Source organism: Saccostrea cucullata, unplaced genomic scaffold (genome assembly GCF_032062105.1).
Source record: "Saccostrea cucullata isolate Sc308-1 unplaced genomic scaffold, CSIRO_AGI_Scuc_v1 ctg1109, whole genome shotgun sequence".
NCBI classification, from domain to species: domain Eukaryota; kingdom Metazoa; phylum Mollusca; class Bivalvia; order Ostreida; family Ostreidae; genus Saccostrea; species Saccostrea cuccullata.
In genome coordinates this window covers 84957-102677 of record NW_026930649.1, presented here as the reverse complement: position 1 = coordinate 102677, position 17721 = coordinate 84957, and the positions used below count along the sequence as shown (strand labels likewise).

Genomic DNA, 17721 nt, shown 5'->3' with positions numbered 1-17721 from the left:
GATTTTTCAGACCCATCTAGTATTACTGCAGTATCATCAGCATACTGAGACATTAAATATTCTATTTCGTTAATTTCAATACCTTTTATATTTTTATTACTTTTTATTTTGAGAGCAAGAAACTCTGCACATAATAAAAACAAATACGAAGAAATTTGGTAACCTTGGCGACAGCCTCAGCTAGGTTTAAAAAAATCTGAAAGGTGTCCTGCTTGTGTAACAGATGATTCTATATTGCTTTGAAAAGTATATATCCACGAATGAATAGATGGACCAAAATTGAAAAAATCTAGACATTTATGTATGAATTTCCAGGACACTGTGTCAAATGCTTTCTCAAAATCGATCAACAATAAAACGCCAGGGATGTCATGTTCCTCTGTGTATTGCATTAAATCATATATTAATCTTGTATTCTCACCAATATATCTACCCGGTATAAAGCCTGTTTGATCAGAACTAATTATTGTATCAAGAACAGTTTTTATTCTTTGAGCAATACATCCAGAGCCTATTTTATAAGCTACATTTAAAAGAGTTATTGGTCTCCAATTTTTCAAGAAAAATTTACTTTTACCCTCCTTTGGAATACAGGTGATAATACCTTGTTTCTGTGTTACCGAAAATTCACCCATCATGCTGTATCCAAAATTTAAGGACCTAACCACAAAATGTCCAATTTTGTTCCAAAAAACTTTATAAAATTCTGTAGTAAAGCCATCGCTGCCAGGGCTTTTATTATTTGACATATTCCTTAGAACAGATGTTGCTTCGGTGTAAGAAAGTTCCCCTTCTAATGAAACTCTTTGAATATCATTCAACTTTTTAATGTCTGTGTCTGATAAAATTTCATTTAAATCATAGTCACCGCCTTCATCATTAGCTTTGGATTCTTATAGAAACTTTCTATTTCTTTTAAGATATCACTTTGATTTGTTATTTCTTCCTGAGTCTCTTCATCTTTAATTAATTTAGGAATTATTTTATTTGTATAATGTCTGTTTTCTAAATTCAAAAAATAGTTTGTTGGTTTCTCTCCTTCATCTGTCACTTTAGCTCTTGATCTCACTAAGTTTCCCATTAATCTATGATTTCTTATATTCTCCAACTCTTTCTTTTTATCATTAATAAACATTATGTTTTGCTCATAGTTTTCTTCTAATTTATCAATATCAGATATAATTTCTTTTTCTTTTTCATTATTCCTTTTTTTAATAAAACTAGAATAAGATATTGTTTTCCCTCTTATTTCCATTAGAAGAGTTTCAAGGAAAAGTTGATCATTAATTATAAATTGTATTACAGCATTAGACAATATATATTCTTTACTGTACACTGGTAAAGCATAAATTTCTTTTATCTGCATTATAGTCTTGTTAATGCTTTTTATAAATTCAGAATCATGCAACAATGAGTTATTAAATTTCCATAATCCCTTTCCATGAGTAAAATTACTCAGTTTTAGATTGAGGTATACAGGAGAATGATCAGATTTGTAGCTTGATAAAATATCAGTCTCTTTTATCATACTCAACAATGAGTTTGATATCAGAAAAAAATCTAACCTTGCTTGTTTAAATGGATGAGGCTTGCGCCATGTATATCTTTGTTTTTCTGGGTGAATTTCTCTGAATACATCTGACAAATTTTGGCCAGAAATAACTTCTAATAGCCTTTCTCTTGCTTTAGGATTATTAGTATGAAGATAGTTATGATAGTCCTTATCTGGGTTTATAACTAAATTAAAGTCCCCTACGAGAATAACATGATCATTGTTCAAATTATCTATTGATTCTGAAACCATATTATAAAACCCAGGATCGTCGTCATTTGGACCATAAATTGCAATAAGACTTGTACGTACATCCCCAAGGCTAATATCAAGTGCTAAAAAGTTACCAGAGTTATCATTCACTTTGTTGTGAACTTTATATTCAAAATTATTATTTAAAAATATTGCTACACCTCTGGACTTAGACGAGAAGGAATTAAAATATACATCATATCCCCATTCATTCCTAATTTCTTCCTCCATATCTGTAGTAAAATGAGTATCTTGTAAACATAGTACATTACACTTCAATTGTCTGTAGTATTGTAAAACATCTTTTCTTTTTTAAAATCATGAAGGCCCTGACAATTTGCAGATATTATCTTTAACTCTGACATAAGGTTTTAAATTTAACAGGCGAAAAAACCTGCAAAAGTGTTACCTTGGTTTTTCCTTTTCTGTAAGACACAGCTCTCATATCGTGCTTAAATGCAATGGGGAAAGAGGAAAGTAAAGAAAAGAGAGAAAGAAAAGAGAAATGACAGAAGTGCATTGGGTTGAATTATAGAGATCTAAAGTAGCTATTCCACCTAAAAATTAAATAGAAATCATTGGTAATATAATGATCATCAATAGGTCCTCAAGTGCAGAACTTAGTTATAAATAGAAAGAATTTCATTGGTTATCCTTCCCATTGTTATTGAAATAAGTTCAAATAACCTCTACCTGAAGTGGAGGTTGGCTCCAAAGGGCAGTAACTCAATCTCATTATTGAAGGGGTAATTCCTATAATGAAAGATAACTCTCACTTCATACCTTCTATAGTCTTTTTCTCAAAATGTAGTAAATAATCTTCAACTCTGATCTCTCTCTGTTAACTGAAACTCCCAGTCATTCTTCCAGTCTTTATCATCCCAGTACACAACCTAAAATATTGTTTGTTTAGAGATTATAAACCTGTTCTTATCAGCTCCTTAGTTTATTAAACAAGTATACAATGTAAAATATAATTCATAGATGTTCTTATTTATAGCCATAAATAAGTAATTAAATATATATATAATTTAGAAGTAAGGCGGATACAGTTATAAATATTTTAAGTTAAATAGATATTACATATATTTCAAATGAACATTTAGGCAATACACCTTACACCAAAAACATTATATGAAAACCACAGGCACTTGTTTCTATCTGTAATAAATTTTTGACCCATAGTATAATAATAACACAAGGTATCTAACTCCGATTTACACCGAGTACCCCCCTCCCTTAGAATCGCGCTCATTTACACTTTCAGAGGAAATGCACGGGTAAACTGTTTATACCTATGTCTTCTACGATAATTTATCTACACAACCATATCTGGCATGCTTGTCTTTATTTTCTTTTATCTCCGTAATCAGCGTCAAAACTCTGCTCGCCGAGTGGAAAGTAAAACTGTACCATAGAATTGGATGTTCTAATCTCGGGCAAAGAGAAAAAATAAAGAATGCGTGGGTTTAAAAATTCAATCCCAGATTTTAAATATTACATTGAATTAATAAAATGTCATAGTGTCTTATTTTCCATAAAACGCTACGATGTTTTTCCGGAGTAATTTTAGAAACAGATTTTTAGCCAATCAAATTCGAGGTCTAATTCTTTGCATCCAATTCTATGGTACAGTTTTACTTTCCACTCGGCGAGCAGAGTTTTGACGCTGATTACGGAGATAAAAGAAAATAAAGACAAGCATGCCAGATATGGTTGTGTAGATAAATTATCGAAGAAGACATAGGTATAAACAGTTTACCCGTGCATTTCCTCTGAAAGTGTAAATGAGCGCGATTCTTAGGGAGGGGGGTACTCGGTGTAAATCGGAGTTAGATACCTTGTGTTATTATTATACTATGGGTAAAAAATTTATTACAGAAACAAGTGCCTGTGATGAAAACGACAAGTATTTGTCCAACAATAGTCCTCATATTGACATTGAGCTGTTTCTGAATTTTCATATTTCGTTAAACTTTGACACTGATTCGAAATAAAAATGAAATGTTTCGCCTTATTCTGCAATTACAATTTCTCAGTGACACTGCGTTTCTAAATTATCATAATACAGTCAATGATAATTATTTTAATAGCATGTAGACATCATAACATTTATCGTAAATCAATAATCACCTTGCAGTATTAGTGTATTAGTGTCACCTGAATAAACATCCCGTTTCACAAGACCCGCGTTTTCTGCCTGGGGCCATTAAATGTCCAGTTACAGTTGCTAATTATACAACTTTATATACACATGGTCACTTCGAGGTATCGAGGGTAAATTTCAATAGAATATGCATAGCGGGACTGCATTTTGACTTCGAGGGATCAAGGGTTTCGAGAGATCAAGAGTTCGAGAAATCAAGAGTAAATTTGCTTAGTTATATAGTGGAAAAAATCGGGACCGGAGACTCACTTCGAGCGATCAAGAACTTCGAGAGATTGAAGTTCGAGCCATCAAGAGTTACCTGTATTTTAATTCTTGGAAAATATGGAAGAACCAACTCCTCTGTCGGGATCTTTGCATTAAAAACTAAATGCGTCTGATATTTCCCATTATTTTTTTTTTTACATTTCTCTTATTTCAATTATGTCGACAAAATAGATTAAGAACGATTGGCAGTTTTTGTCATGGCTTTATTGATTAATAGTCAAATCAATGAGCTTCAATGGATGACGGAAGATGGAAAGGAAGAGCAAATGCACATGCGTAATGGATGTGACTAAATGAAGTCAGTGCATTTGAGTGAGAGTTGTCTCCCCTGAACTTTTTATCTCTATTTGTCTCCATAACGGGACTTAACTCATATTGAGTTAAGTCGGATTAGAATATTATGCTTTCATAACATATTTAGGTAAGATGTACATGTAACTGTTGATTATCATGAGATGTAATAAACCTTTGTTTAAGAGACTTGCAAGTTTTTGATGCTTTTTTTGCCGTTGGATTTTTAAAAAAGTTAAATGAGACTATATTTTCTCGTCAGTTTTGTTTTATACATCAAAACAATATTGATTAACTTTTGTCTATAATATTATGATTATCATATCATTTCCATGGGGATAACGAATTCAAAACTAAACAAAAATGTAATTTTTCAACAGAAAATATTAACCAGAGTTTTTTCAAATGTAGCAAGCAAATTACTAAGAATTTATTTCAAAACATTAAAAATGAATAAAGGAAATGTACATGTATTGTTTAAGTTTTTTCTTACCTTCTTGGTCATTTGAGTAAACTCATGTGACCTTTTGTTATCTGTTTTCTTCCGTCATCGTGCGTCGCCCGTTGTGTTTAACATTTGAATATTTTCGGCTTCTTCTCTGCAACCCCTCAACCATTTTCAATCAATTTTGGCATAAAGCATCAATGGCTGAATGAAAACGAAAATTGTGAATTTCATGGTCCTTGCATGCCCCTCTGGGGCCTGAGGGGTGGGGCCAAAACCACAAAAGCTAATGCAAACTGTAAAATCTTGTTTACTGCTGGACACTGTTGGCTTGATTGAAATCAGCATTATTTCAGTCCTCTGCCAAAATTGTGAAATTCATGGTCCCAATATCAGGAGTTATAGTTCTAGAGCAGGGCTATATAGATTATATAATGAAAATGCATTATTTTTTTGAAAATCTTCTCTGCGCCTGAACATTAAATAAAGTAATTCAGTACATATATGAAGTTATGTTGAATAAGGCTGCCTCTTCCTAAATTGTGAATTTCATGGTCCCAGGGTCAGAGGTTGTGGTGTTAGGGTCGGGCTCAATTGATTATATAGTGCATGTGCATAAATTCTTCAAAATTCTTCTCATTCCATTAGTTATGATGAGCAAGAATACCTCTTTCAAAATTGCGAATTTCATGAAATTCTTTTTTCCCTGCTTTTGGGTATTATGCCAACGATCTAAGTACATATTTATGATGAAGAAAGCCGCCTCTTCCAAAATTGTTAATTTTAGGGCACCTGGTTAAGGGTATTCTGGAGGCTGTTACATTGTTTGAAAAAAATAATGCTTTGAAATCTGCTCTTTGGTATTAATCAACCATTTATCATTATATAGAATTGATGATAAAATTTCCTAAATTCTTACTGGGTTTTAAATAACCTGAGTAAGCATGCTTATAGTGTATATTATTTTTATAGTTATTACAGTATAAACAATAGTGCATCTTTCAAAATAGTGAATTTAATGACCTCTTGGGCCACTTGTTTTCATTGAATTTATGTTTTGCTGCTAAAAATTAAATAATATATAATATTGAAAAAGCCAAACAAAACGGTTTTACGAAACCTTAAACACCACTGTTGATAAATCGATCAATTGATATTTTTACACATTTTGTACATGTAATATCTTACATTTAATGTTTTGTTCAGAATGTGCTGCATGTTGTAAGTGCTGAAACTAGATCGATATTTGGAGTGGATATAACTTCAGGGTTAAAACTTTATCATATAAGAGATACGGATCAGCCATTTACAATTGATGTTTATGACGCAGAATCGACAAGATCATATCCAGGTAATGTTAATCCTTATCATGCGCATATGTATAGAAGTATATGTAACATGTAACTAGTATTTATGGTGTCCGGATAGGGGTATTTGCAAAAGTTCAGTAAACACGCCGTTGCGCTTACACACAACACGCTGTCAAGCTAACAGGAGTTCGCACAACACGCCGTCGTGCTAACACTCAACGCGTTGTCACGCTAACACGAGTTCGCACAACACACCGTCGCGCTAACACGCAACTCGCGACGGCAAACTCGTATTAGCGTGACAGCGCGTTGTGTGCTAGCACGATGGCGTGTTGTGCGAACTCGTGACAGCGTGTTGCAGCGCGACCGCGTATTTTTCTATACGCGCTGTTGAGCTTTTGGAAATGGCCTTATGCGGACACCATAGGTATTTATTGCAAATTCAGTTAAGGTTCCATTAAACTGTGAAATGGAAATAATTAAGTGATGATTATCCATTTTCAAGGAAGCCTTTTTAATGTGGACTTTGGAAAAAAATCTTTCCAATGCTTTAAGCTGTTCTGATTAAAATATGTCCATTGTCGCTGTAAACTTTTCACATTTTCATCTTCTTCTCAAGCACCGATGGACCAATTTCAACCAAACTTGCAACAAAGTATCCTTGAGATTTTTTTGGCTACTTCTTCTATTGTTTTTGTTTGTTTGTTTTTTTTTTTTATTTTATTGAGAAAAACAAAACCTTACATACATATTACAAACATGCATTGCTTTGATGAATTAAACAATTACATTGTTTCTATATGTCATTTAAAAAGTCATATAGAATAATATATCACAAAATATCAAAATGAAGAAAAGACAAAACAAAAATTCAGTTAAAAATCTTATGTATAATTGTAAAGGTACCCATATATATCTGGGAGACCACACCTCCAGCTCAAACGGAGTCTATTTATTGTCCCCCAGATAAGATTAGTAGAACGTCAGATAGTAGAGTATGGTGAATTTTCTTATACACTTCAGAAAAAATATTCAGTATACTCTTGATATTATAACATATTTCTTAAGGCTTTTCTTCTTTATTTTCTAGTCTACAGTACATTTTGTATTTGTACATTTTACAAGCAATCAGGGATATTATGCTATTCAAAAGTAATATCTTTTTATTTTTTTTTTAAATTATAAAAACCAATAACAATATTTTTCCATGATATATCAAATTTCAAAACTTGCTGAACAATATCCGATATATGAGAAACATTTAGACATTTTAGAATGAAATGTTCATTGTTTTCTTTTACATCTCTACAAAAAACACACATTTCATTTTCAACATTTCCATTTCTCCAAGATTTCTCTATTACACAATAAGTTATTTAATAATCTATAATTAAAGTCTGATATGCCTCTATCTGCAATTGCTAATATTTTATGTTCATATATATATTTCCATGCTGTTTTTGGAATTTCAAACATTTTTTCATAATAATATTGATGTTATGTTTAAATTTACTATGACATAAAATAGTATAGATTAATTTTGAAATGATATACACTTTTACTTGATTATGGTATAGTCAATCATACGAGTTATTTTCATATATGATATTTTCATACTGTATATTTGTAAATTCATAATTTACAAAAGCTTTCAAAACTACATTTTTCATTATGATATATTCACAAATCCAATTTCTCTTACATACAAGTTTATCATAAAACCATTCTATGGGTTGCATTCCATATTTGACTACAACATCACCAGAATATTTAAATCCATTTTTCAGTCTATTTACAAAAAATAGCGGTTTGTTTTTATACTTCATTTTACTATAACACCACAGTGGTTCCTTTAATAAAGCATTCAAAATCAGTTCTCTTTTGTTTCTTTTACATTCATTAAAAAATACCAGCATTTCGTTGTAAAACAATGAAAAATTTTCCATAATTTGATAATCTTTTGTATCAATAATGTTCGTTTTACATAGATATTCAAAATCAAAATTTCTTTCTTTGAACAAACTTTATTTGTGGGAAGAATATTTAATTTTGTTCAAATGAAGAGACACACCTTCTTCGAAATGGGAGATAATTATGAATTAGTTAAAAATCAATGCCATCTTTTAAACAACTTCTCAAGAACCACTGGGCCAGAAAAGATGAAACTCGTGTGGAATCATCCTCAGGTAGTGTAGATTTACGTATCTTCAAATCATGACCCCTGGGGGTAGGGTGGGGCCACAATGATCGATCAAATTTTTACACAGGAATGAATAAGAAAATCTTTTAAAATCTTCTTCTCAAGAAATCCTGGTCAGGATAAATGAAACTCATGTGTAATCCTCCTCAGATGGTGTAGATTCAATTTGTTCAAATAAGGAGCCCAGGGGGTAGGATGGGGCCACAATGGACGATCGATGTTTTACATAGGAATTTATAAGGAAAGAAATCTTTTAAAAATCTTTAAAAACAGCAAAGCCATGATTGGTTATACATGTAGTAATATGGAAGAAACCTCAGGTAGTTTAAATTCAAGTTTGTTCATATCATGACCCTGGAACTAGGGTGTGGCCATAATGGGAAATCAAAGTTTTGCATACAATATATACAATGTAAGAAAAATCTTTTTAAAATCATTTTCTCAACAATAGCAAAGCCATGATTGGTGACATTAATATCGAAGCATCCATAGGTAGTGTTGATTCAACTTCGTTCAAATCATGACCCCGGGGGTAAAGTGGGGCCGTAATGGGCAACCAAAGTTTTACTTCAATAAGTATAGGAAAAGTTTTTAAAAAAAATCTTATGAAAAAAGGCAAAGCCATAATTTGTGTTTTTATATGGAAATGTCCATATGTAGTGTAGATTCAAGATTATTCAAAACAGAATTCCCAGGGTAGGATGGGAACATGAGGTCGGATCAATTTTTACATAGGAATATAAAACTAAAATATCTTTAAAATTCTAAGTAACAACAAATCCATTATTAGTAATTTTTTATGCCCCCGTAAACGAAGTTCCAGGAGTACATGTATATAGCTTTTGTCGTGTCCGTCCGTCTGTCTCTCTGTCTGTTTGTCCGCTAAAACTTTAACCTTGCCCATAACTTTTGACGTAGTTGAGCAATGACTTTCATATTTCACATGCGCATTCCTTGTGACAAGACCTTTCTTTGGGTACTACTGAATTTGACCTTTTGACATTGACCTTGTAGTTTGACCAACTTTTATACAAAAAAATTTTAAATTTTTATTTAACCATATCTTTTGAACAATAGATACCAAGGCATTTATACTTAACATATGTAATTTTTGTGGAAAAACCTTTTATTGGAAACCAACAACTTTAACCTTTTGATCTTGACCTTGAAGATTTCCGCACTTGTAAAAAACTTAACATTTTATTCTTCACATATGTAATCCTTGTGAGAAGATCCTTCATTGGAATCCAAAAACTTTAACCATTTGACCTTGACCTATGAGTATGACTTACTTTTAAAAAGCAAACATTGACCATAACTTTTTAAGGGTTAGGGCTTTACATATTTAATCCTTGTGAGAATACCTTTCATTTGATATCAAGACCTTTGACCCTGACCTTGGAGTTACTTTTATAAAATTTCTAACTTTGGCCTTAAGTTCTGAACGGTTAAAACTAGGGATACCATACTTTACATAATTATGTATTCTTTGTGGGAAGACCTTTTATTGTATACAAATTACCATGACATTTCACCTTGTCCTTGGAGATTTAACCTTGGGCATAACTTTTGAACGCTAAGGGCTAGTGATATTATTCTTCAAATATGTAATCTTTGTGGGAAGACCCTTCATTTGATACCAAGAACTTTGACCTTTTGACTTTGGAGTTTGACCTACTTTCAAAAAGCAATCTTTGACCATAACTTTTGAAGGGTTAGGGCTAGTGCTTTTACACTTTACATATCTAATCCTTGTGAGAAGACCTTTCATTTGATAGCAACATCTTTAACCCTTTGACCGTTAAGTTTGACCTACTCTTTAATTTTTTAACCTTGAGCATATCTTTTGAAGGGTTGGGGCTAGGGCTTCCATACTTCACATATGTATTTATTGTGGCAAGACCTTTCATTAAATACCAATTAGGCTAAAAAAAAGTATGTTTGTTTCCTGTAACATTCCCAAAAAATAAGGGTCGGTAGGTCGGGAATTTATTTATTTATTTTGCTTATGAATGGTCAAACATGCCCGGTTTGAATAAACCAGGTGTCATATTTACAGTGGACACCCAACATGGCATCCAAAATGGCTGCCTAGCTGCAGAAAACGAACTTGTTGTTATAATAATGATTACTCTTTATAACTAAGGTAAATGAAAACTAGGTTGACGTATTTTATGTCTCAAGTTAAACTACAATCTAATTTTCTTTTTTTTACTAAATGGAATCAGCTGATTGATCAAACGAAAGTTTGCCATTTGTCAGAAAAAAAATCCACCGGGGGTAATTTGAATTGGTCGGTCGGGTTACAGGAAACAAACATATTTTTTTAGGCCTTACCTTGCTCTTTTGACCTTGGAGATTTCTGTACTTCAGAATTGTATTTCCAGTGAGTTTGCATCTAAGAAAAGTTTAATCTTCACTATGTTGCCATACGGAGGCATCAGTGTTTCACAAACACATCTTGTTTAGATTGTTCAGATTCAGGCTTGTTCAAATCATTACCCCCAGGGTTAAGTGTGGCCACAGTCAGGAATCGAATTTTACATTGAAAAATGTAGGTAAACATCTTCTTTTCCAGAACAGAATCAATTTACTGAAAATACACATTGGAGTTGAACATTGTAATGTGAAAGAAGTAGAGGAACATTTTCATGTTTTTAGATATGTCAATTAGAGCAGATTTGTTAGAGATGCAATCATTAAAAAAAAATCAATTGTATTTAAATAACGAAGATCATGAGGACAGCTTTAAATACAAGTCAATTAGTGCATATTTGATAGAGATACAATACAAAACAATAGAAATGATTTCAACTGCATTAGAATAACGAAGATCATGGACCACAATACTTACCTGAGAAACTTTAATGACCTTAACCTTTGTTCTAAATCAGATTTCAAAAAGTTTACCTCTTTATTTTCCCACACAGGCCGGTAATTAGCACCGTTTATGAAAGTACCGGGGGGGGGGGGCAGTTCAACTTACCTGAAAAAAACTTTGACAACAATTAGACAAAATGAAACATACAAATTGAACCCCGAATATTCTCCAAAATCAAAAATTCTATTTCGTGGGATATATAGATTTCCATGTATTACTCAAACAGTACCCTCATTTGGCTATTCTGCAACAAAAGGGGCGGACTTTCAATATTTACAATAGTAAATTTTTATGGTAGGAAAGTAGGGGAGCTCATACCAAATTTCTTAAAATAAAATAAAATCTTTATCATTTTCAGCTTATTCTTTGACAGCTCTGAACCAATTTCACCAAATTTGGTATACAGCATTTACGGTTAATGGGAACAAAAATCGTGAATTTTTGTCCCTCCTGCTGGGCCCTGAAGGGTGGGGCCAAAACCACTTAGATTAATGAAATCTTTAAAAATCTTCTTGTTTACTCCTGGACATCAAGCGGTCAAACTGTTGGCATGAATATAATTAGTATTGAGTCCTCTACAAAAATTGTGAAATTCATTGCCCCAGGGTCAGGGGTTTTAGTACTAGGGCGGGGCTATATAGATTATATAGTGAAAATACATTATTTCTTTGAAAATCTTTTTTGCTTCTGGGTATTAAAAAAAACTAACTAAGAACATAATAATTATTATGATGAGCAAGATTACCTCTTCCAAAATTATGAATTTCATGGCCAAGGGTTAGGGGTTCTGGTGTTAGGGCGGGTGTAGCATAATATTTTGATGCCGCGATATATTGAACCCGGGTTCAATATATCGCATAATATTTTGAACCCGGGTTCACTTTTTCGGTGCGATATATTGAACCCCCTTATAATATATTGAACCCTACCTTTTTCATTAAAGAGAGAGGGGGTTTAAAATATTATGGTCATAAAATATTGAGTCCCCCTGCCCATTTAATGTATGAGGGAGGGGGTTCAAAATATTATGGCCATAATATATTGAGTCCCCTGCCCATTAAATTTTACAGGGAGGGGGTTCAAAATATTATGGCCATAAAATATCGGGTCTCCCTGCCCTTTTAATGTAAGAGGGGGAGGGTCAAAATATTATGGCCATAAAATATTGAGTCCCCCTGCCCATTTAATGTAAGAGGGAGGGGGTTCAAAATATTATGGCCATAAAATATTGAGTCCCCCTGCCCATTTTAATTGAAAAGGGAGGGGGTTCAAAATATTATGGCCATAAAATATGGAGTCCCCCTGCCCTTTTAATGTAAGAGGGAGGGGGTTCAAAATAGTATGGCCATAAAATATTGAACCCCCATGTTCTTTAAAGATAACATGGAGGGGGTTCAAAATATTATGACCATTAAATATCGAATCCCCCTGCCCATTTAATGTAAAAGGGAGGGGGTTCAAAATATTATGGCCATAATATATTGAACCCCCATGTTCTTTAAAGATAACAGGGAGGGAATTCAAAATATTATGGCCATAAAATATCGAGTCCCCCTGCCCTTTTAATGAAAGAGGGAGGGGGTTCAAAATATTATGGCCATAATATATTGAACCCCCATGTTCTTTAAAGATAACGGAGGGGGTTCAAAATATTATGGCCATAAAATATTGAGTCCCCCTGCCCTAACAATTTGTCAAGGAGGGGGTTTAGAATTTTATGGCCATAATATATTGAACCCCCATATTCTTTAAAGATAACAAGGAGGGGGTTCAAAATATTATGGCCATAAAATATCAAGTCCCCCTGCCCATTTAATGTAAGAGGGAGGGGGTTCAAAATATTATGGCCATTATATATTGAACCCCCATGTTCTTTAAAGATAACATAGAGGGGGTTCAAACGATTATGGCCATGGAATATCGAGTCCCCCTGCCTATTTAATGTAAAGGGGAGGGGGTTCAAAATATTATGGCCATAAAATATTGAGTCCCCCTGCCCTAACAATTTGTCAAGGAGGGGGTTCAGAATATTATGGCCATAATATATTGAACCCCCATGATCTTTAAAGATAACAGGGAGGGGGTTCAAAATATTATGGCCATAGAATATTAAGTCCCCCTGCCCTAACAATTTGTCAAGGAGGGGGTTCAGAATATTATGGCCATAATATATTAAACCCCCATGTTCTTTAAAGATAACAAGGAGGGGGTTCAAAATATTGTGGCCATAAAATATCGAGTCTCTCTGCCCATTTAATGTACAAGGGAGGGGGTTCAAAATATTATGGCCATAATATATTGAGTCTCCAAGCCCTATTATTTTATCAAGGAGGGAGTTCAAAATATTATGGCCATAAAATATCAAATCATCCTGCCCTATTAATTTATCAGGGAGGGAGTTCAAATATTATGGCCATAAAATATCGAATCATCCTGCCCTATTAAGTTAAGAGGGAGGGGGTTCGAAATATTATGGCCATAAACTATTGAACCCCCATGTCCTATTAAGTTAAGAGGCAGGGGGGTTCAAAATATTATGGCCATTAAATATTGAGTCTCCCTGCCCTTAAAATTTAAGAGGGAGGGGGTTCAAAATATTATGGCCATAATATATTGAGTCCCCCTGTCCTTTTAAGTTAAGAGGGAGGGTGATTCAAAATATTATGGCCAGAAAATATTGAGCCCCCATGTCCTTTTTAGTTAAGAGGGCGGGGGGCTAATGCGAAGTTATTTAATGTGCAGTAAACTAATTTGAATTAAACTAAATCGCATTAAATTCTTTGTGTGAACACTAAGCAAAGCTAATTCGTAGTAACTTTATTTTTGATTCTAATTTCTTTCTGTGTGAACAGGGCATTAGAATTCCATAGGTTTTTATTTCCCAGTTGCTCTCTCCCTTCATAAAACACCAAATATTCCAGTTATACTTTATGGGATGAACTAATGAATCTCACAATATTTCCTTAGTCGGATAAATAGTGGATATACTGTTGAAGCACAAATTTTCGTGGGGATAAAATTTCGTTGATTTGTTATCAAAAATAGTTTCGTGAGCATTTAATTGCGTTGTTTAGAGAGTTAGCCTATTCAATTTATAGTCATATAAAATTTTGTGTGGGATTTAATTTTGTTGATAATTGTAAACAACGAAATAAAAGAAATTTAATCACGAGTATTTGTGCTTTTATAGTATGTTGTGGTTGATAACTGATCAGCTTTTTGTTTCTTTCAATTTTACCTTTCTTAAGCATAACATGAATAAGAAAAGACAAAGTCTGTTTATAATAAATTAATTTATAGCATCTCATTTAGATAAGTCATACAAGATAACAAAAACGTGGTAATATTCAAGAAAATAAATAGAAACACTTATAACAGAAATACAAACATTAAAAAAAAATAATCTTCTCTCAAAAGTCATTCTGCATAAGCACAAGATACAGTGTTCTAAGCACAATCATTGCAGGACTCTTTCTCAGGCACAATAGATACACGTTTCCACACTGTCTTTCTCCTTGATGCCAAGGCAGGCATGGTGGCACCATCTCAAGCAGGAACTACACTGAATCTGTTTCTTGTAGCTAGCTGCGCAGAAGGGAAGGTCGCATGCAAGGCTCCTTTTGTCTGGTTTCCCATTAGTGATCAGCTCCGCACGCACATAAGCTCTGTAGGCCTTGATGTGACATAGCCGCATGACTTGGGGGGAGATGTGCGATAAGATGGCTGCTGAATTCTACAAATTATTACAAAATGTATCAGATACCTTGTTGAGTAATGTAGGTCTCTACTATTTGCATAAGAAACTAATTTAAAACAAAAAAAATATTTGCTTATTGTCATTACATTACATTCTTTTGACACTATAATTTACAGTTTATTTTTGTTTGTTACTGCAGTAGAAAGATAATTGATAAATCTCTTGATTTCTTACCATTAGCACAAAAACTCCACAGGAATGTCCATCTTTCTGAACCGAGGACTTAAAGGGGCTAAGGGTCCATGATAAGGGAGTTGATGGCTCTGCTTGAAATCGGGTTTCCATAAAGCATCTTAAAAAAAGGAGAAATCTTTTAAAATTTTAAAATATCATAGTCAGATGGAATACATGAATAATTTAAAGAAAGTTCACATTGGTTCATTTTTGGCCCTGTGAATTTCTCAGTTTTTGTTAAAAATATGTTATATTTCACTTGGACCCTTGGTGACTTCATATCAAATAAAAATGATGTAATTTTTTCTCTTGTCTATGTATTGTGATGTCATGAATTTCGTCATTTTCCTCAAATCTTGTAAATTTCATTAAAAATGCCCCTAACTTGAAGCTGATTTTTAATATTTTGTATAGCCCCAAACCTCTGATCTAAAATATTGAATTATAAAATGAAAGAACTGTTTCAGAAGATTCTAATCCATGAAAGAAATTTTTGATCGCAGGGTGGGTTCATATTTTTATCAAAAGTTGAAGATTCTCAATTTCACCCATTTTCTTCAAAAATCAAGAATATTGCAGTTTCACAACGCTTGAGTTTCCAAACTTGGACTCTCAGAGGAAAGTTTTTTATAGGAAATGAAAGCACTAAGTCTCTACTTTATGTTGATGATCGAAATAGGACTTAAGGACTTGGTCATTTAATTAGTATATTGACAGGGCCATTTTATGGAGTACGTGAATCTAACTCTTGGTAACCTGTAATTTTTCATTCATTGAAGGAGAAAGAATTTGCAAAATATCTAAAAAATATTTACCTCCAGTGTCTGGCAAAATGTTTTTCTCTTTGTCTGTTGGGCAGAGAATCCAAAATGAGCAGAGTTTCCAATTTTGGGTAGCCAACCATTAGAAACCAGTGGTCACGATGGCACACAGGCAGCAAAATGGTGTCATATGAGTGAAGTGGAACCTATTTGAAATGAAAAAAAAGGTTAATCAACTAAGGCTTCTTCAGAAAATATTTACAAAGTAGTTGCAAGAGTTTAAGATGCACAGTAGGGCTGAACTAGCATAAATATGAAGAAATATCAATATTTATCTCCAAATGTAAGAATTAATGTATAAAAAGATGTATCGGTCATGCAGTCTGTCTTATATTCTTGTGAAAAAGTGACCACCACTTATCAAAAAAATGTTTGAAATACATGTATTGAGAAATCAGCACATTTGAGTTTTCATACAGAAAACAGGTGAAAAATTGATAAATATTATAAGGTCAATTTAGTAAAGATATTTAACATAAAACACAATTAGAAACGTTGTGATGACCAATAAGTGTCTAGAAATTAATGCTGATTTGTTTGATACCTAATTACGTCTAAATCCTTATAAACAAGATTTATATTGTAAATCTTTGTAGTCGTGATTTTTAAAAATAGTATTGTTTAAATTGACAATTTACCTTCTGAAACAACCAGGATGAATAGTCTCCATTTTCCCATTTTGTAGCCACAAAACAGGGTAGCACGTATGCTGACTGGGGTTCTTTTGAATTACACTGCCAGCTCAACAATCCAAGATATGAATGTATGATCAGCAATGAATTAAAATAATATAAATATATTGACTATTTTGTGCTCTCTATCTATCTACTATACATCTACTTTACATTAAATTTTGCAATTAAGTAGAAAAAGTTATTTTAGAATTTCAAATTGTTTTCACTTTCATCATGTTTTTAAAAATTTGGGTTTACTTGATTAAGTATAAGTTACATTATCCAACGATGGGGTTTACGATGAGAAACCGATGCGTTTTTTGATGAAAATGGCGTGGTTGCCGGCCGGGCATCACTAGTGATCGGACGGTGACTGAGTCTTTTTTGCGAATCGGTGGGGTCATCGGTAGGGAATAATTCGTAGTTAAAATTCAGCGATGTCTCCAACGATGCCTCACATCGCTCCTCATCGGCAACCCATCATTAACACATCTTTCAAGGATCGGCCGATGTATGGCCGAGCATCGTCCAATATCCGTTGAATCTGAGGTCATCGGGGAGTTTAGTGGTGTTCAACAGATAACGACCGATCATCGGTCGATGTTCGACCAAACATTGGCCCGTTGTCGACCGATGTACGAACAATGTTCACCAATGTATGAGCGATGTAATATACATCGGCCGATTATCCTGGAACATCGTTTTATGATTAGCAATGCATCGCTGGGCCTTTGTAAGTCCGGCCGGCAACCACGCCATTTTTCTCATAAAACGCATTGGTTGTCCATCGTGTACCCATCGCTGGATAATGTGACTGATACTTTAAGGACTACTTGGCCGATGTGGACCGATGTTGGGGCATCGTTAACACCACGGATTACTACCGATTACCACCGGTCTACGGCTACCGGCCGGGAAATGTGACCTAGG

General features: G+C 33.5%; 2 protein-coding genes across 2 annotated transcripts in view; one reads left to right on the top strand and one right to left on the bottom strand.

Moving 5' to 3' along the window:
• Positions 1-17721, top strand: part of LOC134229437 (low-density lipoprotein receptor-related protein 6-like) — a 108585-nt gene that overhangs the window by 8320 nt on the left and 82544 nt on the right. Inside the window, exon 3 of the mRNA XM_062711190.1 lies at positions 6181-6325. Coding sequence (XP_062567174.1) covers positions 6181-6325 — 145 coding nt within the window. The remainder of the gene's footprint in view (positions 1-6180; positions 6326-17721) is intronic.
• LOC134229443 (uncharacterized) lies at positions 13685-16901 on the bottom strand. The gene is made up of 3 exons (XM_062711195.1): positions 16112-16901; positions 15297-15414; positions 13685-15098 (listed from the first exon to the last, which is right to left on the bottom strand). Exons 1-3 carry the CDS (start codon positions 16198-16200, stop codon positions 14841-14843), a joined length of 465 nt encoding a protein of 154 aa, XP_062567179.1. The 5' UTR covers positions 16201-16901; the 3' UTR covers positions 13685-14840.